The sequence below is a fragment of the Falco biarmicus genome, chromosome 4, assembly GCF_023638135.1.
Source record: "Falco biarmicus isolate bFalBia1 chromosome 4, bFalBia1.pri, whole genome shotgun sequence".
NCBI lineage: Eukaryota > Metazoa > Chordata > Aves > Falconiformes > Falconidae > Falco > Falco biarmicus.
The window spans coordinates 59,260,693-59,282,758 of record NC_079291.1 but is presented as its reverse complement, the minus strand read 5'-3'; the positions used below and the strand labels follow the sequence as shown (position 1 = coordinate 59,282,758).

The window sequence follows — 22,066 nt, the reverse complement described above, 5'->3', positions numbered from 1 at the left end:
GGGTTCGTTTCAGCCTTGGCAGAGAATGTGGCAGTAAGGCTTGATATATGTCAAGGTCTATCAAGATATATAAGGCAACTAGGGAAAGAAGGTGTCGTGGAGACTCATTCCAGATTCATCACCCTGCTGGGGCTGTAGAGTGGTAAAATGGATTCAGCTTTTTCCAACTCCCTCCCTGCTTCCTGATCCTCTTGCAAGTGGTATGACTGAGGTGTCTTCTGGACAACAAGGGGATTTCACCATTTGGATGTAAGATGAGCTGAGCTTTTCTCAAGGTCACATAAGAAGTAATAAGAGTCCTGAATGTATCAGCCCTGGTCTAGCATGCTTCTCACTTAACAAAATGACCTAAAAGGCAGCAGAGGCAGCTATTGAGAACTAAAGAAATCAACAATATGGGACCATGACAGCATGGGCCAGCTCCTGCCTCTAAAAAATTGTTACTTTGCACTCAACTTCAACAGAAATGTACCCTGCCTTGACTGGACCCTGCCACACAACGCTCTTATGAACCATCCAGATGATCTGTCTTACTGTTGTCGAAATGCTAATCTTTGTGTGATTTGTGACAAAGCAACAGAAAGCTTTAAAAAAAACAATAAACAAACACACCCCCCCCAGACCTCTACCACAAAGCGGTTTGCATGTTCTGCCAATATGTTTAAACACCTGTTGTCAAGTCAGAGATTTGGTTTCCAGTTTTACCTGTAAGCCACAAGAAGGGGATTGGGCAGCATCACATCTTGGAGACACTTTGAATTTCTCTCTCTTTTCAGAGCCAGAAGTTGTGTTTGCCAACAAGGAGAAGGTGCAGAAGGAGGTGAAAGCTGCACTATCAGAAAACGCCACGCTGAGCTGCGAGGTGGCCCAGGAGAAGACTGACGTGAAATGGTACAAGGATGGGAAACTGATCACCTCCAGCAAGAAGTTCAAGGTGGAGTCGGAGGGCAAATTGCGTCGCCTGGTGGTGTGTCAGGTGGAGAAGAAAGATGCTGGGGAGTACACCTGCGAGGCTGCTGGCCAGAAACTGACCTTCAAGATTGGTGTCACAGGTAAGACATACTTGTCTAGATTACAGGAGAGGATAATAAAGTAATAATTGCAATAACTCTTACACTATGGTGCAGTTGCAACGGTGTGGGCTTTGTTGCAGCCTGTAGGGTTCACCTGGTTTTCTGTACCTTGTTGCTTGGATTCTTAGAAAGTGGAATATTTGGCTTTAACATGGCACAAAGGCCTATCTCATTCTTAGCCTGTCTATGTAATAATAGTTACAGATACAAATATAATAGTAATAATAATCTACATTTTATTCAGATCTCTCCCATTCCTGGGATGCCAAAGGGCGATTCTTGTGCATTGAACCTCTTGGAAGGGAAGAGGCATTCAAAAATCCTTTTCTTGTTAGACTTCTAGTCCCATTTCTGAGAACTCTAAGGCTGGAATATGTTTTGTCATTTGGAATTTCAGCAGTGGCACACCTCAAGATGGGTTGAAAACTCAGCACTTTTTCTGAATTTGGGCTGTTGTGCGTAGGAGATCTCAGCCTTCTGAGATACCTTACTACTTCTACCAGGTGTTAAATGTCCCTTTGTTGTGAAAGATTCCCAGAGATTACTCTTTTGGAACAGGTTTCACAAGGTGCCCAAACCGCTTTAAGCATGTGATGCTAAAGGGAGTGTTGACATTGCAACAGTCTTGGGTACGTTGCTGTCCATGATCTTGACCTACCTGAGTACTGCAGGGAGTTCTACTGATGTAGAAATACAATTGCATTTCCTTTGTCTCTTTGACAGTCACATTTGTGACAGTGGAAGAAACCATGAAGAGTCTGTTCCAGAAGCTCTTAGTCCCGTATTTCTATCCTAGGTCTTAAGTAAAAGCAATGTGGGAGCTTTTGGTGATATGTGGGACAGATGTTCTTTGGGAATGCTTTAATTAAATATTTTATGTATGATGGCTTGCAACCATATGATTTCAACAACCCTCTTGGTCCTTTCCATTCCTAGGCTCTTACCCAGTTTTCCACGTGGCAGTTCAGTCACACAGAAGGGCAGATTTTGCCCACTGAAAGCAATCTGTTTTGGCAGTTGACAACCTAAACATTTTAAAACATGTGCACAGAAATTAGTACGATTGATCTTATTTTAATCCCTTGATCAATATTTTCTTCTGTTTCTGCACTCAGAACCAAAACCTGCATTTATAAACCAGGAAAAGGTTCAGAAGGAGGTGAAAGCTGTCCTGACGGAAAGTGCCACCCTCAGCTGTGAGGTAGCAGAGGATGCAACTGAAGTAAAATGGTACAAGGATGGAAGGCTGCTTGTTTCCTCTAGGAAATTCAAAATAGAAACTGTGGGCAAAACCCGGCGCCTGGTTATAGACCAGCTGGAGAAGAAAGATGCTGGAGAATACATCTGTGAGGCTGCAGGCCAGAAGCTGACTTTCAAGTTGGAGATAACTGGTGAGTACTCACTTTGAGGGGCGAAGCAGCAATTTGTGTGGCTTTAGAGTAAAACTGAATATTCCCTACCCAGCAGCCATGGTGCAGCAACCATTTCCCCTGGAGCAACATCCGTGAACCACACCGCATGTTAATTTGGCCTTTTTCAATCTAGCAGTGTAGAGGTGAGGAACCTGGCTGAAGACTTTTTTTGGGCTATGTACATGCTATGCAGTTTTTGCTTATCTTCTTTGCACACCCCACTGATGAACCTGTTTCACTGGTGGGGAGCTGAAAGAAGTGGGAAGCTTTGAAGTGCAGCAATAGATTTATGGAGAAAGATGACCAAGAAAAGCTGGTCCGTGTCCCAAAACTTCCCAGTTTTGTGGCAAAGGGTTGTACAAGATGAAAAGAGACTAGGAGAAAGGTAATAGAGCAAAGAGAAAAGAAAACAGGCCATAAATTCAGGTTTTGCACTTTAATATTTTTTAATTGGACCTAAATTCCTAAAAATGGGAAAGGAAAGAATTATATAGGTCATTTTACTCCTAAGAAACAAGTTTTTTGTGAGCAGCAGATAAAAATGGGTATTCGCAATTCCTTTCCTTTGCTTCTTTTCTAAGAAGCAGCTCTGGGTTGCCTGACAGATCATTTTCTTTCTTCCTGCTCAGCAAAAGATTGTACCAGCCACAAATACTCAGACATTGCCTGGGTCACTGCAGATCATGAATGAGCTGGTGTTGTGAGTCACAAAGAGAGAGTAAGAGGAAATTACTGTGTTACAGATTTGAGCATTAAGTTTTTGGTTTCCTATTTCAATGTCTTTCCTAGAACCAGAGGCTAAATTTGAAAAGAAAGTTGTCCAGAAAGAGCCTCTCATTGTTCAGGAACATGAAAGCATCACACTGACTACTTCAGTAACACCTGAAACTGCTCCAGTGAAGTGGTTCAAGGATGGAACGGAAATCAAGGCAAGCAAGAAATACGAGTTCAAGAGTGAGGGGGCATGCAGGACCCTGACGGTGACCCTGGCTGAGAGCACAGACACTGCTGTGTACACATGCCAGACAAAGAACGACAAGCAGGAATTCAAAGTGCAGGTGAAAGGTGAGCAGAGAGCAGCACACAGGTCATGTCCCAACCCAACAGCTACACTTCTGTCATGGTAGGATGGAGGTGAAGTCCAAACTCTTTGTAAAAGTGTTCCAACCTCAAGGCTTGAATTGTTGTTGTAGCTGCTGTGGCTGCCCCACCATGGGTGAGCAAAGTTCTCCTGCTTCCAGATGCCCAGGTTTTCACCTTTTCTGTCCACTTGGAGGAACCAGGAAGCCTACGATGGCTGCTTCTCCTGGTGCCTGCCTCCCCACTTGCATTATGCTCTTTCTGTCTCCGCCCAACCCCAGTAGCTGGGGCATGGCAGAGACCTAGCTCTTCCCCAGTCTGCTCACCAGCACAACAAAGCTGTTGAGGATGTCGGGGGATGTTGTGTGAGGAGAAGATCTGTGAGTTAGTCACATGGGGAAGCAGGACCTGAGTTAGATCCTCCTCTATCTGTCGGATGGTAGACCTGGGATGCTGTTCCCTAGTCAAGGCTAAGGCTATAAACTGACGAGAAGGATGAAATACCACAGGAGATGAGAGGGGAGATGTCCCAGAGCAAAGGCCTGCTCCTTCCTCTTCAGTCACACTGGAGATGTTTGCAGCTAAGATGCACTCCCTCAGCATCCTTTGGAGCCATTGCAGAGGGGTGGTTGCTAATAGATCATGATACACCTGATCTCTTCAATGTCCCCTTCAGGATGAGAGAAATCACACCCTGGGTTTCTCTGACTCCATTGCTTGTGTCTCCAGTAACAGGAGAGATGAAGGTGGCTGGGGCTTATGCATTCCTACAGGTTTTCAGACTCTGATGTAAAAACTCTACATGGTCCCATCAGGTAAAAGATGAGAAAGAAAGGAAAGCAATACCCAATCATGTTTTAAGATGCTGTTCTTGCTTTACAGAATGATAGTGATATTAAAATACCATGTCAAAGGAATCTCCCTAAATTTCCACCTTTCTGGTTTGTTTTTGTCTACCCTGATCCCCAAATATGTTCTGGTTTTGCTTGGTTTTTTATTTACTTATTTATTTATCTATTTATTTATTTATGTAAGTTGGCCAGACCCAGTTTCTTGGAACGGGTTTCTTATAATTTTCTTTCTCATCATTTTTCCTTCTTCTGGATCTCAGAAATCCCAGTGAAGTTTGCCAAAAAACTTGAACCTGTTAATGCTGAGATTGGAGGCAGCGTCTCTTTGACCTGTGACGTGAGTCACGCCAAAGGGAAGGTGATGTGGTGCAGGAACGGAGTTGAGATCAAGCCCAGCAAGCGTTTCCAGATTCATGAAGAGGGGGTCAAACGAACCCTGACAATAACAGGCATCCGGGCTGAGGATGAGGGAGAGTACTCCTGTGAGTCCAGAGATGACAAGAGCAGCATTACCATCACCCCCAAAGGTATGTTTGTCGTGGTGGCAATGTGGCAGGATCCTTGGGTTTGGTTCTTAGCCATTACAATTCTGCAAAGCTGAGTTGTTCATGTATTTGTGCTGTGTCCTGGGTTGACAACAACATCCAAAACTCCATTTCCTCTCCCAATGTCAGTGGAACCTCTGTTTGTGAAGAATATAATGATTTTTGAGACCTGTTAAGCTCAGGTCTCTTAATATGTGGGCAAATTGACCTTCATATTACATTTGAGGCTGAAATTAAGTAACCCAAATATAAGATGGGACCTCCTCCCGCCCCCTCTTTCCCTTCCCCCCCCCAGCTTTCTTTGCCCCTCTCTTCTGGCATCTTTATACACAAAACTAAAACATGGGAAATGTGATGACCCAGTAATAAAAATTGCTGCTTCTGATAACATCATAGAAGCTTTTGGCTCTTTGAAGGTGCTTATGCTGTGTCTCGGAGAACAAAGCTGCTAAATATTTTATTCCTATCCACCAGCTCCCAGAGTGGTGAAATTCATTACAAGCCTCAACAGCGTGGTCTCTGAGGAAGGCAACGAGGCTGTGTTCAAGTGCACCGTCTCTCCCAGTGATGCCGTGGTCACTTGGCTCAGGAACGGTGTCAAGATTGAAGCCAGCAAGAAGTATGTGATCTCGCAGAAGGATACCAGCCACAGCCTCACCATCACTGATCTGACACTGGAAGATGCAGCTGAAATCTCCGCCAACGCTGAGGGTGTAGAAAGCAAAGCCAATCTCAGAGTCCGAGGTAAGAGGTCGTAATGCCCCTTCGACAGGCTGTCACTGATGCTGTGACCTGTGTTGTTTTATATAGCCTTCCCTCTGACTGATTATGTTAGCAGCAGGGAAATTCACATCATTAAACAGAGACCCCCAGAATATATTGGGATGGGAGGTATGTGAGCTACCGCTTCAATTTCGTCCGAAATCCTGTTTTCTGGATCCTCTACATTCTTACTAATATTTCTCCTCCTTTGGCAGAGGCCTCAGTTTCGTTCAAGAAGAAACTGGAGCCCAGAACGGTTCAAGAGAGGGACACAGTGACCTTGGAGGTAGAGCTGACCAAGCCTGCAGGGGTGAAGTGGATGAGGAACAGCATCGTATTGAAGCCCAGTGAAAAAATAGAGATCAAAGCTGAGGGGACAAAGCATGCCTTGGTGGTTAAGGACATCTCCTTTGCAGACAGGGGCTTCTATTGCTGTGAGAGTCCTGATGACAAGACCCAAGCCAAGATCAATGTGGAAAGTAAGTTGAACGATCTCCAGTTCTATAAATACCTGGGACAGGGTTTGGAGGTAGATTCTGGTCTCTTCCATTATCATAATGGCTGCTGCCCCCCCCTGCCCCCCCATGGGGACACAGGGACATAACCAGGGGCTTGGCCATCAGTCAAATGGCAAGAGGAGGTTAAAACAAGGGCAGTAAACAGAGAATGGCTGGCTGGTTCCTGTTGCCTCCATCTCATCCTGCCAGCTTTCAGTCATGCTGTTGACAGTTAGGCTTCTCAGCTGATTCTTCTCTTTCCTCTGAAATTTCTCACTCTTTGGTATACTCTGGGTTTTTTTTCCTTTGTATGGCTTTTAGCAAACCATTCCCCCTTCAGCCATCCATTACCCTAATTCTTCTCTGCAGACCACCTCTTTCTAAATGTCTCTTCATATTCAGTCAGGGTTAAAAAAACTACAAGAGCAAATCTATCTGAGGGTGCTGCCCTTTCAAGCAAGCTAATGATGTCTCAGCTGTAGCCCTGTACTTCTGTCCTTTTTCCTCCATCCTTTTGTCGTGATTGTTACAGGATAGATGAAGATAGGATTTAAGCTCTTAAGGACTATCTAATTTTGTCTGTAAAGCCCCTGCCACCAATTGGTGCTGTGTAGGTCATAAATAATAGGTAAGGATGGACTCAATAACAGACTTCAAGTACATAAAAAGCTGTTGTGAAGTGGAAGGGAACAGTCTGTTCTCCATGTGGAAATAATGACAGGAAATAATGGACTTCAATCACAATGAGAAAGATCTGGGTTATACAATAAAAAAGCTTTTTAATGGTTGGATGACTGAGTAGGTTGTTTGGAGAGGTCCTGGAGCCTCCATCGTGTGTTTAAGAAAAGGTTAGCAAACTATCTGTCTGAGATGACATAAAGAGCTGAGCGTGTCTTAGAGGAGGAGAGAAGGACTAGATGATTTTTTCTAGGTCTTTCCAGCCTTATAATCTTGTGGTCTTCTGATGGAATTGAATATATAAAAATGATGACAGACTATCTCATACAGAACAGGGTCTTTCAAATCACTTCCACGCACTGCTAATTTCATTTTCAAAACCTTCCTGGCTGAGAGCTGTTAAAACCCCACTGCTTTAGCATCCCGATACGGGGCAGTTATCACTTCTGCTGGTGGTTGCTCATCTTTTTCTCTGAACTGAATAGCTCTAGAATAAAACAGACATTAGCAGTGACTAGCAGCTGGTAGATTCATCTCGGATTCATGAGGCCTCAATGTAGCACATTACTTTCAACTCCCTCTGTAGTTAACAGAGAGATGAAAAGACCTCCAAGGAGAAAAGACCTCCAAGGAGTGCTTAAAGTCTTAGATGCACTGAATTACCTTCTGGAGTGTCTTAAATATTCAAGGAACCATGGGTGACTATGGTCCTGATTTAGAGGTAGATTCAGGTTTACTATCTCAGTTAAATCAGATGAACTGGGTCCATGGAAGTTAAAGAAACACAGCATTTCCACAGTCACAATGTGCTGGAAGAATGCAGTGTGGTACAGTGCAGTTTTCTGCTCCATCCTCTTTCACATGTTGCACCCCAAGGCATTTTTTTCAGACTCTGGGTGATATTCATATTCCTTCCAGCAAGAATTTTTAGCAGTTGTTTGTAGATTGTTACACCTATTTTTAGGCACTGGACGTTGCTACAGCCAAGTAGTAAAAACAAAAATGATGGACCAGTCTTTATATAGGAGGTAACTGGGTAGTCCTGATAGCTGTCAAGAGTGTGTTGTGCAAGGTGAGTCATGCAAGCATAAATGTGTATCTGTGTCTCGTTCATGAACTTCCTATTGTGATGGAGAGAGAGGATTTTGCTTTGTGCTTCCCAGGCACGCAGCTGCATTCTCATCGCTTACACTTAGTGTCACTGTAGAAAGTAGCTCCTCTGTTGATGGATTGAGATAGTTCCATGCAGTGATGAAAACTCAAGGTGATCTGAGAAGAGACCGTGATAAAAAAGGGGAATCGACTCACTGTAGCAGGGAATTCTTTCTGCATATGATCATCTAAGCGTTAGTTATGAGACGTTGGAAGAAAGGGACCGTATACAAGTATCTCACTAGCCCGTATGTGTGCTGCCTCCAAGTCCTCCAGCTGAGATGGCACCGAGCTCTCACGCTGCTTTACAGCAAAAGCAAGACTCTAAAAGGAGAAGCCTAAATTATGCTCTATTTTTTTATGTTTAAGCAAATAAGCTCCTTTCAATAGAACGTGTTAGAGCTTACATTGAGGTCAGCAGTTCTTTAAATGCTCGCAGTCTGGGGAATTGAGCTACTGTTATTTGGTGCTCAGCTTTAGGCTAAGGCGGTGGATTTCAGAGGGACTTTTTAAAAAAAAACCACTGAGCTGGACCAGTACTGTTTGGTTTGAGATTGCTTTTGGAGCAGTGTAAAGAAGGAATAGCTATGTGAAAATCTGTTGATTTGCTCCACTATAAAAGCTGCTTCATCAAAAGATAAGCATCTGTTCTGATTTTAAGATGCCAGGAGATTGTAAAAACAACTGAGCTACTTGAAACAATGACATATCTGGCTGAATATCTATTTTCAGTTGTAACCAGGTGGAAACATTTGTGGAAGACTTAAATAAGTCAGTCATGGGTAATGACATGGGTAATACACCTCTAAGCTTTCAGCAGGGAAAAGCATAATTAGGTCAATTAATTATAGCAGAAATCATACTAGGAACACAAGTATGAAATTTCAAATCTCTTGACAGAAAATGTTGTCTATTTAAATAAATCCTGTAAAGTTCTACCATTCCCCAACTGTTGCTGCTTTATGACAAGACTTTTGAAAAAGTTTGGTTGTTGGGTTTTTTTTTTTCCATCCTATGTACAACACCAGGTGAGGATATAGCCAGGAGGCCACTCACTGAGTTATTTGCTATGGTATTTAGTTAATGTTTTTGCAAGTCCCTTTTGTAATCTCCTTGGAATAACTTCAGTTTGGTCCTTGATCCATTCACTGTTTGAAGGGCTGGTATGTCAATAGACATCCTAGAAGAAGGTTAGACAGTAGTAGGTACACTGTTCAGAGCATGAGGTACCCTGAGGGAATAGGGACTGGCCACAAAAATCAGATCAGAAATAGGGGACTGATGCAACCTCTAGCGAGCAAAGTCAGGGTTTCTGGTGTCTGTCTTTGGGAAGCAAAGAGCAAGTTCCTGTAAGTGTCTGCACTTCCCTTATTTGTCTGGTTTGAGATCTGTCCTTGGGGCAAACTCCTTTTATGTGGTCATGACCTTGGAGAAGACCATGAAAGAGGAATCAGTGTGGTTTCTTTGAAAGAGGAATTAGACAGGATCCTACAGTGTCTGTGCTGCTCTCTAACCCTGCTGTGAGGTGTGACAAGCGATAGGGTGGCAGGGAAGGTACAAGGAGATGGCATTGCATGGAGTCTGCTGCTGCCCTCCCGGGCAGAACCGTACTGTGCTTCTGCCCGGCTTGTTAGTAATGCTGTAGCATATTCATAACACCTCTGTGGGACCTTTGGAGAAATAGTTTATTCCCTGTTGTCCCCCATGTGGTGTAAGGACAGGTGCTATCAGGAGATGTTTGAGCCTCAGGGAGGCTGTGGTGTCCTCAGCCCAGGAGCTGGGTCCAGCCCTTGACCACAGAACAGAGCCCACAGCCCACTCCTGTCAAGTCTGCATTCGGATGCTGGCTGAACGTGGATTACCTCTACTAAACATGCACTAGGAAGGTCAAAATATTCCAGGAAACCCATAGAATTGAAGGTTTCTGTGAACAATTCATGACTTTTTAGAGGATTTTTTTTGTTTGCTTGTTGTTTTTAATTGACAATTTCTTTTAAGAATGTAACACGTTTAAACACTAAATCCATTTTACTGGCTGATAGGACACTGATGACTTGTCATAGAAACAGGTAATACCCACCCAAACCATGGATGCTTTTTCCCCCAGGCTGTGAGGTGCCAGTGTACATCACACCATGTCATGAGCTGGTTTTTTTTCTTTCCTTTTACTCAAAGCTTTTTCCTCTTCCTGCTACTTCCTTCCCTCCCTGGTTTTATCCTGGTTGAAGAATTGTACGATATTTTTTATTCCTTTATGCTCTATTAGTCTGTAGTGATAATTTTCTTTCTCTTGAATCATGCCTGAAGAACAAGAATTTTCAGCAACATTGCTCCTGTACAGCACAGGGAGCCTGATCCCAGTATAAATAACAGTGTTATCTTCTTGAGTGGTTCTTCCTGGTGGTTATTGGTGACTACCTCACCCAGCACAGGAATGTCTCTAGTCTTCTGTATGTGCATACAATTCCAAAGCTTATTTCCGTCCTAGACAGCGAGTGTGGTGGACCTTGATAGGAAAAGGGTCACATTACCCTTTTTCTGCAATGCTTGCTTGACTTGTTTGTCCCAGCTGAAAGCATCCACCTTAAGAACAGCAGCCATACTAGCAGTATGGTCATGGACAGGTTTTGTTCCCTACAAAGGTGTTCTTTTTAATTGTAAGATACCATTTAATTGGCAGGTACCTGAATGAGGAATAGGGAAATAATTATTTTGGAAGTCCTCGGGGTATTTCATAGCTGTCGGTGTGCAATCTCCAACTTGCCCTTCTTGTTTTCCAGTGAGGCAGATCAAGTTGGTGAAGGGTCTTCAGCCTCTCGAAGTCTCTGAGAAAGGGACTGTCACCTTTGAGGTGGAGGTGTCACATGAGGATGTGGAAGGCACCTGGCAGAAGGATGGTGTTCGCCTGAAGCCTGCATCAAATGTCAGTATTGGTGTCCTGGGGAAGAAACATTCACTGACTCTATCTTCGGTGACTCTTGAAGATGCAGGACTCATCTCCTTCAAAGCAGAGGGCATTCATTCATCAGGGAGGCTCACTGTGACAGGTACGCAGACCCAGAGGTCTCAGGTCCTGGTTGGTGTGGGATATGTGTCATGTCCTGACCCAGAGGGTGAGCTTTTTAAGAAGGCAACAAGCTTTCCTTGTGACTGCAAGTGATGCTAAGCACCAGGCCATCATCGGTAACGCATCCTTCTAATGTCAACAGGATTATTATAACATCATTGTTCACAGAACAACTAATACCAATGTGCTCAAAACAATATGATTTTGTTGTCATAAGTTTTATTAAGCATGGAAGTTAGGCTCTACCTATTCATAATTGCGTGTGCCAGATGGTCTTGGAGACCTAATTCCCTAGTAACTGGACTTTCTCTTTTTTTTTTTTTTTTTTTTCTTCTTTTTTCAGAACTGCCTGTGAGAATCAGCAAACCTTTGGTAGACATGGATGTAACTCAGAAGCTCAAGGTCACATTTGAGTGTGAGCTGTCCAGGCCCAACGTGGATGTTAAGTGGTTCAAGGTACAGCACTTAACAGATAGCAGTATTTTAATTTTTGACTTCGCTGGAAGGGAATAAGAGCCTTTAATATCATTTCCAGGGGATGCGAGTCTGAGCCTTTGGTATACAGCTCTTAGCATTGCTCTCTTGTCCTTACGTTCATCTACTTGCCTTTACTTTTCCTTTACTTCATCACTTTCTGTTATTTATTTGCTGGGTGTGTTTACAGGGTTGAAAGTTAAATGTTTCTGTTCTTACACAGAATGTGAGCACTGCAGCCGACAGCAATGCGGTCTGCGGCTTTACTTCATGCCTAGCAGTTGTCACCCAGGATTTATAACCTCACTGGGTACTGTGATTTAAGATGAAATCTCAATTCCCTTTACACCTGACAGTCATGTTGGGGATCAGGCCAGGCATTTGATGTACCTTCCTTGGGGCTCAGCTGATACTCCCCTTAAATGGGGATAACAGCATTTCTTCAGGGTAATGTCTGAAGAACTATTCTTCAGATTAATTAATTAAAAAAAAATAATGAATTGTTGCCAACCATGACAGTGCCTTAAGCCTTCAAGGAGGTGTCATCCAGAAGTTACGCCTGTTCTTCAGCCATTTGTGCTTCTTGAAAACTTTGCACTGTGCTTAAGTTTCAGCATATAAGCACAATTCTGTGAAATCCAATGAGACAGGTGAATTAAGCACAGGTCTGAATGTTCATTTTGTTCACAGCAGATGTAGAAGACTTGATGGTGATTTGGTTTGGCCTTTTCCCTTCTAGGATGGGAAGGAGCTCCAGCAAAGTAAAAAAATTGGGATTATTTCCCAGGGAACTAAGAGAAGCCTCATTATTCACAAGTGTGAATATGAAGACCAGGGAACCTATACATGTGAAGCAGCTGAAGACAAGACATCAGCTACCCTAAAGGTTCATGGTATGTTTGACTGAAGTAGGAAATTACACGTGTTGCAGTATTTCTGACTACACAGCAAGAAATGCTTTGTGGCGAGTTGGAGTATTTTGCAATTAATTCATTTTGGTTAACTTTCTCTTCCTAGTGAGAGAGCGCTGGCACAGCTGTCCTGTGCTTGCTCTGTCCTTAGAGGAGTATTTTTGGAAGAGGTGCTAACTGAGCTTTCCGTTTATAAGTGCTTTCTGTTCTCTGGAATACAAATTGTCTTTCTAGACTAGCGAGTTAGCAAATAGCGGACAGACTGGCACAAAGCAGGGGCTCAATGGCTGGTGCTGACGGGGTTTGGTTTAGCTTTTTGGTTTAGCCATTGTCACAGGGGGACTTTGCCTGAACAGGAACTGGACAAGTCTTGGATGTGACCTCAAGAAGTGCCCTACTTTTCGTATTGCAAATGCTAAGGAAAGGGTTGTGATTTCTGACTGCACCTCTCCTTTATGCTCAAGACCGTTTTCCCCTCTGTGTGCTGCACTGTGCAGCTGGTCCAGCACCAGGCGTGTTTTGTTGCCAGGCTCTGAAGCACCGGAGATAAGCTAGTGCTAAACTGCAGTTACTGGACTGAGAGGTCTGCTGTGCTCTCACAAATGTTATTTTCCAGAGGGACATCTGAAAAGACAGATCAGCTCTTTGCTTACTAGATGCTGTCCCCGTGTGGCCACTTCTGTTCAGCAGTATCTCCCTGAGCACCCGCGCTGTTCCTTTGCTCTGTTGAACCTGCCCTTTTCTCCCTGACTTTGTGGTTGGATGGGTTGTTGTTTGAAAGCTGGCTGGTTTGCATTTGCACTCTCAGGCTAATCCAAGGTGCATCAAGGCCTTCCCTTTCAAAAGGAAAGGGCTGCAGGAGCACAGAAATATGGGTCAGTTCTGACGTTACCTCTGCAGCTTTGCACTAATTTAAGAGGAATATACCGAGTTCAGGGGACTCTGAAGAAAAGGTGTCTCCTAGGTAAAAGATGTGGCTGATAGAGTCCAGACACACAGGCAGGGCAGTGAGAGGAGAGTGTGCAGAGAAAAAACACGTGAATGCGACAGATTTATAGTGACACAAGACATTGTAGGCTTGTGTTTAGTTTTCCTTGGCAGATTTCCTTTCGTTAATATGTTTAACTTCTTTTAAAACCTGTATGAAGTTCTGGCATCCAAAAAATCCTCTTGCAGTGAGCTCCACTGTAGCTGGTAAATTCTACCTGTAGGTTCAAACATAAAATGTATTTACAGTGTTGAAGAGAGAAACTACTCAGGAAGGGAGGCTGATCTAGAATAAAACACAATCCCATTTGTTTCCATGCAAGTATGCAGAAGGTAAACACACCACACTCAGTTATGGAGAAACTCTAAATAAGTATTTGTTTCTATCATTTCACAGCCCGAGATATCAAGATTGTTAAACCACTAGAAGATGTGGAAGTGAATGAATATGAGAGCGCGTCTTTCGTCTGTGAGATCTCACATGATGAGGTCCAAACCCAATGGTACAAAAATGACAACAAGCTGAAGGCTACCGACAATATTAGAATGCGTCAAGACGGTAGGGTGAAAAAGGATTCATTCTTGAGTGGGAGTGGGTTTGCATAGGTGGTGGTATGGGAGACTGGGCAGATGGGTCTGACCTCCAAAATCAAGTTAAGAAGGTTCAGCAGAGTTTCTTTTTTGTTTTGGGGCTGCAGCTAGGCTGGGACAGAGACATGGTAGGAACTTTAATAAACAAACTTGGTGTCATCCCACCATCCCATGCTGGCAGCGGTGGGTAGGAATTTGTATCATCTGACGGTGGGTGGGATCCTTCTGTTTCAGGTACTTTCCCGTTGGCTGTAGGGCCATGTTCCATCATTCCTCGGAGGAGCTGAGGTTAGGTTGTCCTTTGATACAGGGACATAGGCGTAGGGGCATGGTTGGCCTTGCTGCCATGAGAGCAGGTGGTGATGCCCTGAAGCCAGGTGGGTGATGCTGTGCCTGGCAGAGTGCCTTGGAGAGTGAAGCTGTTTGCTGAGAGGGGCTATGTCTGGTTTTGTCTGTTCTCAGGAAAGACCTATTCGCTGACTTACGCGCGTGTCCAAGTTGAAGATGCAGCAGAGATCAAATTTGTAGCAGAAAAGGCAGAATCTCGTGCTCAGCTTACTGTAAAAGGTAATTATACTTTTCATGCTGATACTGCTCAAATTCTGTTACGTTACAAATGGACCAACTTCCCTCACTCTTAATGTGAAGAATGTTAAACACCACCAAGAGCTTTCGGGGAAAGAAAACCTCCTGCCTACCTTACTGCATGTTAAATACCAGCCTGGGAATTTACTTTTGCTAAATAACACAGTTTACTTTCTCAGGAGGTTGGTTTTGTACCCTAAGACGTTAAAAGCCATGTTTGAACTTTGAGGCTATAGCCTGACTTTCTCCTGCATTTTCTCTTTCCGGTGTATGTTTAAAAAAATACAGCATTTTTTTGTGTTTGACTTAAACGGTGTGATAGAGCCAGAGAGAAGGAGACTTTTGAATTAGCACACTGATGAGGAGCTCAGGAAATCAGAGATCAGTCCCTGGCTTTGCCATAACACTGCTGTGTAATGTTGAGTGAATTACCTATTACCTCTGCAGTTCACCCATTCAAGTGGTAAAATATGGGTAAAAGGTTTTCCTTTAATTAACTAACGCACAGCAAGTGAAGAGCTGAGTGCTTAGCATAGTGGGGATGCCTGTCATTATCCAAATAACCGAACATAAAAGAAATATTGTTAGTTTTTAATTGGCATCTTTCATGGAAACTATACTGATTATTCCATCTTTTTTTTACTCCTTTTAGAGCTGCCTGTAAAAATTGTGAAGCCTTTGAGAGATAAGATTGCTCTTGAAAAACATCGGGGGTTCCTGGAGTGCCAGGTGTCTCGTGCCAATGCTGAAGTTAAATGGTATAAAAAGGATGTTGAAATTCACCCTAGTGCGAAATACGAAATTGTGAGTGATGGTGTCTATCGGAAACTCATCATCAACGATGCAGATTATGAAGATGAGGACACATACACTTGTGATGCCTTTGATGACAAAAGCAGTGCTAATTTCTTTGTTGAAGGTAATAAACCATTCCCCCCTGCCCCGCCCCCCCCCAGGATGCACTGGAAGGAAGACTGGGTGATTCAAAAAGCTGTTGTCATTTACTTTGAAAACACAATACCACTTAAAAAGTACTTTAATTCAATATTGATTTATTCTGAAGTCCATTGATATTGAATCCTCTTAGGACTGTAAGGGCAGGAAGATCCTGGAAAATTAATATATAATATGTTCTCCTAAGGAAAGTGGTGAAATTCCTGTTTCAGAGAAGTTTATCAGATATACTGGAGAAAGTTTGTTGTTCAGAGAAAAAGTTGCAATAACTTGTCCTATTATCAACATCGGTGTTTCAGTGCACCATTTTATAGTGCCAAGTGTTTGATATCAGAATAGGAAGCTGGCATTAGAAATAGGACTGGGAATCAGATCTGGACTCTCCTGAGGCAGTGTCACAGTCTCATTGTCTGACCTGTGACCAGCCATGTATGTTTGGCTTTATATAAAAAAGGGATGTTTGAAGGCCTTTTGAGCTAATAAGTGTGGTATTCAAGTGCAGAAAAGATGGCATGAGTGTGCAGGTTGACAATGTAAGAGCTCTTGCATGACTCCTAAATTCCTGCTTTCTCATTCCATCCAGAGCAATCCATTAATATTTTAAAGGAGTTGTGTGATGAGGATGTGACTGAGCCTGAAGAAGCCAAGTTTGAATGTGAGATATCCATTCCATCCGTGAAACCTCCCAAATGGTCTCTACGTGGGGAAATCTTACAGGCTGGCAGAAACATTATCATGCAGCAAGAAGGCACCATCCACAGGCTGACAATACTGAAGACTAGTGCCGATATGACAGGCACCATTCAGTTCTCCATTGGGAAATCAAAATCCACAGCAAACCTGCTAGTCAGAGGTAATGCAGTATGTCCTGCCTTGAACTGGATCATGAGAGATCCTCCCTCTCACAGTCCGTGGAAAATAATTTTTCCTAAATACTGTCTAATGTGCAGGCTCCACTGGCTGGGGTCTTGGAAACATATGTATGCGTAGCTGGAAGATCTGTTGAGTTCCCAGTTAGAAGTTGTTGGGCACAGTGCTGGATGCACTAAATGAGACAGCAGTGCCTCAGGAAGGGATCTGATTAAATGACTTTGTGTCTGGTATTGAAACCTTGTATTCAAATCTATTGAGCCAAAATTGGGTTGGTTTTTCTTTCCTTTTTTTTTCCTCCTGACTTCACTGAAGAGCACAAAACAGATGAAATTTGCCAGGAGAGTTTATTTGGTCCCATTTCTGAACTAGACAAGTTTGATAGCTTGATTACTTAATCCACTCTGTCACCTGTTTGTCATGGGACAAAGCTTCAAGGTTTTTTATCTCCTGCTGCCTTCATAGTAAATATCTCCAATCACATCCTGAAGTCCTTGTTTTGTCTTTAATTTGCTCTTACTTGAATAGAAACCTCAATTAGAGAGTAATTTGGTAAGCACTTAACAGAACTGGACCATACATTTGGTAGTTAATATACAGTTTTATCTTACAGAAACCCACATTCCCTGTAGATCACCATGCCATTCTAGTTTCAAAGCACATCAGCTCTGTAACAGAAACTTGTAGCACCATCTGAGCAGTTCACATAACAGTTGAGAACAATGTACATGAAATTAATTGGCATGAAATGCAGATTAGAAACTTTCCACTTCTTCAGATCGATCCTTTCTTCTTTCCCAACCCTGCTTTGCAGATTACCACATACAGATCACCAGGAAGATGGAGGACAAGACCGTTCTGGAGCGCCATTCAGTCATCCTGTCCTGCGACTTCAGGCCTTCTCCAAAGATTGTGAAATGGTTCAAGGGCCACGTGCCCATTGAACCCTCCGAGAAGTACAAAATTAAGCGGGAGCAGCATTCGGCGGAGCTCAAGATTTTGAAGGTGAAGCCTGAAGATGCTGGCATGTACAAGTGCAGGGCTGGAAACGCGGAGACCGAAGCCACGCTGACTGTTGAAGGTACGAGTGGTTTGCAGCAGGGAGGCTAGCCTGTTGCATGTCTTTATGGTTTAGTATTTCACACTGGGTTTTTCTTCCTGAGCAGAGGTAGGTTCCCACAGTTATCTTCTGCTAATGTTACGTAAATGCAGTATCTTAAGCCAACCAACTGTGTTATGCACTGTGCTGCTGTTCCGTGACGCTGAAATCCAGCACTTGCCATAAAAGAGGTAATGCATGTGGAAGGGCACCATCTGGGTAAGGCAGAAATTCAGCCTCTTGCATGTCAAGGCACATTATTTTCCGTTTCCCCTGAGGAACTAGAACTCTGGTACTTCTAGCTAAAAATGTCCTTTGTGTTAAATTGCTGCAGGCCTCTGATTCCAGTGGTCTTGTTTGTGGCTTTCATTTCCTGACCAACATAGACCAGTCAGCTTTTGTATCTGCTATCTGTTTGTTATTCATAACAATGTTCTACCTCATCCGGGTATGTAACTATTTTTAGCCAGTCTTTCACGTCTGGTGAAACGGTAAGAAAAGATGTTCACTGTGTCACTTTCAGCAAGACTTGGAGGTGAGCCACAGAATCATTTCCAGAAGTCCCAAGGAGCAGCTCTTGGCAACAGCTTAGCCTTGCAGAGGTTCATCCAAATGACAGAATTATTTAATACTCCCAAACCCTCCTCTGAGTTAGCTAGTCCTTGAGAAACAGCATTTCATGAGTGGAGAAGCTGCAAAGAGAAACCTCTGGTCAAGGACTGGGAAAGAAAATAATTAAATTCCTGTTGCTCTCGAAACCCGTGTGAGTTGCATAATCTCTTTGTATTTCCTTTTTGTGGCCAAAACCATTGTCTTCATCTCATCCTCTGTGTCACAGTTTCCCTGGAAGCGAGTCAGGGACAATGTATTTATAGTGTGTGTGTGTACAGTGACTAGCACACAGGGACTGAAGCTCTGTGGGATACTTAGGCATCACTGTAATGTCATTACCCTTTTAGAAAGACTTATTTATTTTTAAATTAAAAAGAAAATAAAGCACAACTGTTTTATGCCTAAAAGAAAAAAAAATAAATAATACAAAGTTGAGGGCTGTAGGCAACATAGTCTTTTTAACGGATGTTTTTTGTTGGACCAAATGTAGAACCAAGTAAACGAAATGTGATGACCCATGGTGTACATGAGACCAGATTAAATCATCTAATAAACTCTAAACGCTATGAAATCTCTATGTGGTATTTGTGTACCTTCGTTTCCTACAGCCCGCAATGTAGAAGTACTCAAACACCTACAGGACGTGGAAATTGAAGAAGAGAGTTCTGCTGTCTTTTCCTGCGAGCTGTCCCACGATGACGAGGATGTGGAATGGTTCCTCAACGGCATCCTCCTTTACACCAACAATTTCAATGACATCAGGAATGTTGGCAATTGCTACATGCTGACGATGAAGCAGGTCAAACCTGAGGATGCTGGCACAGTGACGATGAAGTCAGACAAAGTGACAGAAAGCGTGCGTCTGAAGGTGATAGGTGGGTCGTGATCACATTCCTCCTGAATGTAAATAAGAGATGCAAAGGAGCTATTATTTAGCATGTCTGTGTATCTGGGGACAGCATAAGTTTCTACTGTAGCTGATGATTTTTCTAAGGAAGATGGTTTTGGTGTTCTGCCAATACTTTCCATAGCTCCTTATCATCCTTGTACTTACCAGAGTAGTCACAAGGACAACTTCCTTTACGTGTAGGTCTCTTCAATAGTATATAGTCTATAAACTGTTGCTTCTAAAGATCTTTGACTGTAGGAACCTGAGCTCTACAGTGTACCTCCAAGGGTAGGGCACAGCTTTAGTACACCAGTTCTGGAGCTGGACTGAATCAGAAGAGAGAAGGCAGTTTGCTGCTGTCCTTCATGTGTTTTAAAGTTCAGTCACACAACTGAGTTGCTGTGGTTTAACAAGTTCTTGTGCACCCTTAGTTTGCCAACACCACCAAGCTGAGTGCAGTTGATGCACCTCAGGGGCAGGATGCCATCCAGAGGGACCTGGACAAGCTGGAGAAGTGGGCCCATGGGAACCTTGTGAGGTTCAACAAGGCCAAGTGCAAGGTTCTGCGCCTGGTTCAGGGCAACCGTAGTATCAATACAGGCTGGGGGATGAAGGGATTGAGAGCAACCCTGAGGACAAGGGCTGGACGTGAGCTGGCAGTGTGTGTCTGCCGCCCAGAAAGCCAACTGTATCCTGGGCTGCATCAAAGAAACATGGCCAGCAGGTTGCGGGAGGGGACTGCTCTGCTTTGGTGGGACCCTTACTGGAGTACTGTGTCCAGCTCTGGAGTCCTCAGCACAGGAATGACATGGACCTGTTGGAGCGGGTCCAGAGGAGGCCACAAAAATAATCAGAGGGCTGGGGCACCTCTCCTACAAGAAAAGGCTGAGAAAGTTGGGGTTGTTCATCCTGGAGAAGAGAAGGCTCAGGGACCTTCCAGTACCTGAAGGTGGCTTAGAAAAGATGGGAACAAGCTTTTTAGCAGGGCTGCTGTGATAGGACAAGGATTTTTAACTAAAAGGGTTTTTTAAAGTTTAAGTTTAAAAGTTAAAAAAGGTTTTTACTTCATATTTTTTAACTACAAGAAGATAAATTCAGACTAGATGTAAGGAAGAAATTTTTTATGCTGAGGGTGGTGAGACACTGGCTCAGGCTGCCCAGAGAGGTGGTCAATGCTCCATCCCTGGAAACATTCAAGGTCAGGTTAGATGGGGCTCTGGGCAACCTGATCCAGCTGAATATGTCCCTTCTCCCTGCAGGGGGTTGGACGAGGTGACCTTTAAAGGCCCATTCCAACCCAACCCATTCTATGCGTCTATGATCAGCTAAGCCACAGTAAGTTGTGTAAATTATTTTAGACATGTTAGAAACATGAGGTAAGACTCTTACCAGAATTTCAAGATCACATTTTCTTTAGTGACACAACTGTACATACATGCTCAGGTAAATCATAGTGATTTGTTATCTTAAATTAACTCCATCATGTGTCTGGAAACATGAGTGGAAATGATCTGAGCCATTCTCTCAGAAAGTCAGTCTGACATCCTCCATACCCTCTTGGAGAATCATCTCTTGGATTTCCTTTGCATTTTGTCTTCTGATCATGACTAATTTGTTCTTGCCAGAGTATGTGAATAATTCAGCTCTTCTACCCACTCAGAGGGCCTGAAGAACTTCCTCTTCTTTCTTTTATATCTGGTCAGAAATTTCCCCCTTTACAACTATCTTCTCTGTCAAATATGTTTTAAATTAGATAAAGGGATTCAATAAAAAGGCAAAAGTAAAAATGTTCAGGAGAGCGAGGAGAGTGTGCAACATACCCTTTTGTTGGTGCTTCTACTGCCTGAATCCTGCTTCGTGAAAAGGCAGTGCCAGATCTCTGGCTTTGGAAGACCAACATCCCGATTTACTTGTCTTCACACATTTTTCCTTTAACCTGGGCCCTTTCCACTTGCAGACTGCTGCAATGTGGAAGGATGTTCCCAGAGAACATTTTCTGTTCCTCCATGATGCAGACAAGGTCTTCCTTAAACTTAGTCTATCTTGTTGAGAAGCTATTCCATAGAAGCATGAAGCTGTCCCTCTGGCCTTCACTGGGGGCCCTACATGCCTGCTCCAAGCCCTGTTCCTTGTGATGGGATCTCCTGTGCCTGACAGATGCCCCAACATGGAGAAAAAGGAGTTCTTGCAACCTCATAGGTGTGCAGTCAAAAGAAAGAGCATGATTACAACATGAATATCAGCACCCACCCATGGCAATGCAGGCTGCCTCTCTCCTTCCCTGCATCCTCCCACTAATAAGTTCTGATTTCCCTAAAAGTCATTCCAGTCACGAGGTGTGAGACTACTTCAGGTTCTGCAGTGGTATCAGCAGCGTTGTCAAAGGTTTACTTAAGCTCTCTTTAAATATTTGGTAGCAACTGAAAATATCTTGACTTAAATATCCTGGTTGTTCTCTTTTGCCTGTTAACCTTCAGAGAAGCCTGCTGTCTTCATGAAGTCCTTGGACGATGTTTTTGGTGAGGAGCGGGGTGTGATTAAACTGGAATGTGAAGTCTCCAAAGAGAAGGTCAAACCTGTTTGGAAAAAGGATGGAGTGAAGCTCAGTTCTGGTAACAAGTATGAGCAGATACAGTCTGGGAAGACCCTGTGCCTCCTTATCCATGACCTTGAAAAGACAGATGCAGGTTTATACACCTGTGATATTGGCACTGATGTTGCCAAGTCAAAGGTCAGCATTCAGGGTAAGTATTGTAGATGATGGGCATTCAAGGGGTGCTGCAAATACGGGCGGTCTGGGTCACTGGCTCACATCTCACAGCTGTTCCTCCATAAGCCTCACATAACACCATGATGTCGGAACAGTCCCTGTTGCTCTTTGATGTACCCATATCTAGTATTTCGGTAAAAACCACGTGTCAAGAATGTAGTGACAATGCTTCCTTCATGAACATCCCTAAGGTGCAGAAATCCTCCC

At 43.5% G+C, this 22,066-nt stretch overlaps 1 protein-coding gene across 1 annotated transcript in view; it reads left to right on the top strand.

The window, feature by feature from the left end:
• OBSCN (obscurin, cytoskeletal calmodulin and titin-interacting RhoGEF) overlaps nucleotides 1-22,066 on the top strand; it is a 184,233-nt gene that overhangs the window by 39,279 nt on the left and 122,888 nt on the right. The window contains exons 14-29 of the mRNA XM_056336858.1: nucleotides 777-1,052; nucleotides 2,189-2,464; nucleotides 3,275-3,550; nucleotides 4,677-4,943; nucleotides 5,436-5,705; nucleotides 5,939-6,202; nucleotides 10,831-11,097; nucleotides 11,461-11,573; nucleotides 12,331-12,484; nucleotides 13,887-14,048; nucleotides 14,543-14,647; nucleotides 15,318-15,584; nucleotides 16,203-16,472; nucleotides 17,304-17,570; nucleotides 18,809-19,075; nucleotides 21,567-21,833. Of these exons, the coding sequence (XP_056192833.1) occupies nucleotides 777-1,052; nucleotides 2,189-2,464; nucleotides 3,275-3,550; nucleotides 4,677-4,943; nucleotides 5,436-5,705; nucleotides 5,939-6,202; nucleotides 10,831-11,097; nucleotides 11,461-11,573; nucleotides 12,331-12,484; nucleotides 13,887-14,048; nucleotides 14,543-14,647; nucleotides 15,318-15,584; nucleotides 16,203-16,472; nucleotides 17,304-17,570; nucleotides 18,809-19,075; nucleotides 21,567-21,833 (3,768 nt within the window). The remainder of the gene's footprint in view (nucleotides 1-776; nucleotides 1,053-2,188; nucleotides 2,465-3,274; nucleotides 3,551-4,676; nucleotides 4,944-5,435; nucleotides 5,706-5,938; nucleotides 6,203-10,830; nucleotides 11,098-11,460; nucleotides 11,574-12,330; nucleotides 12,485-13,886; nucleotides 14,049-14,542; nucleotides 14,648-15,317; nucleotides 15,585-16,202; nucleotides 16,473-17,303; nucleotides 17,571-18,808; nucleotides 19,076-21,566; nucleotides 21,834-22,066) is intronic.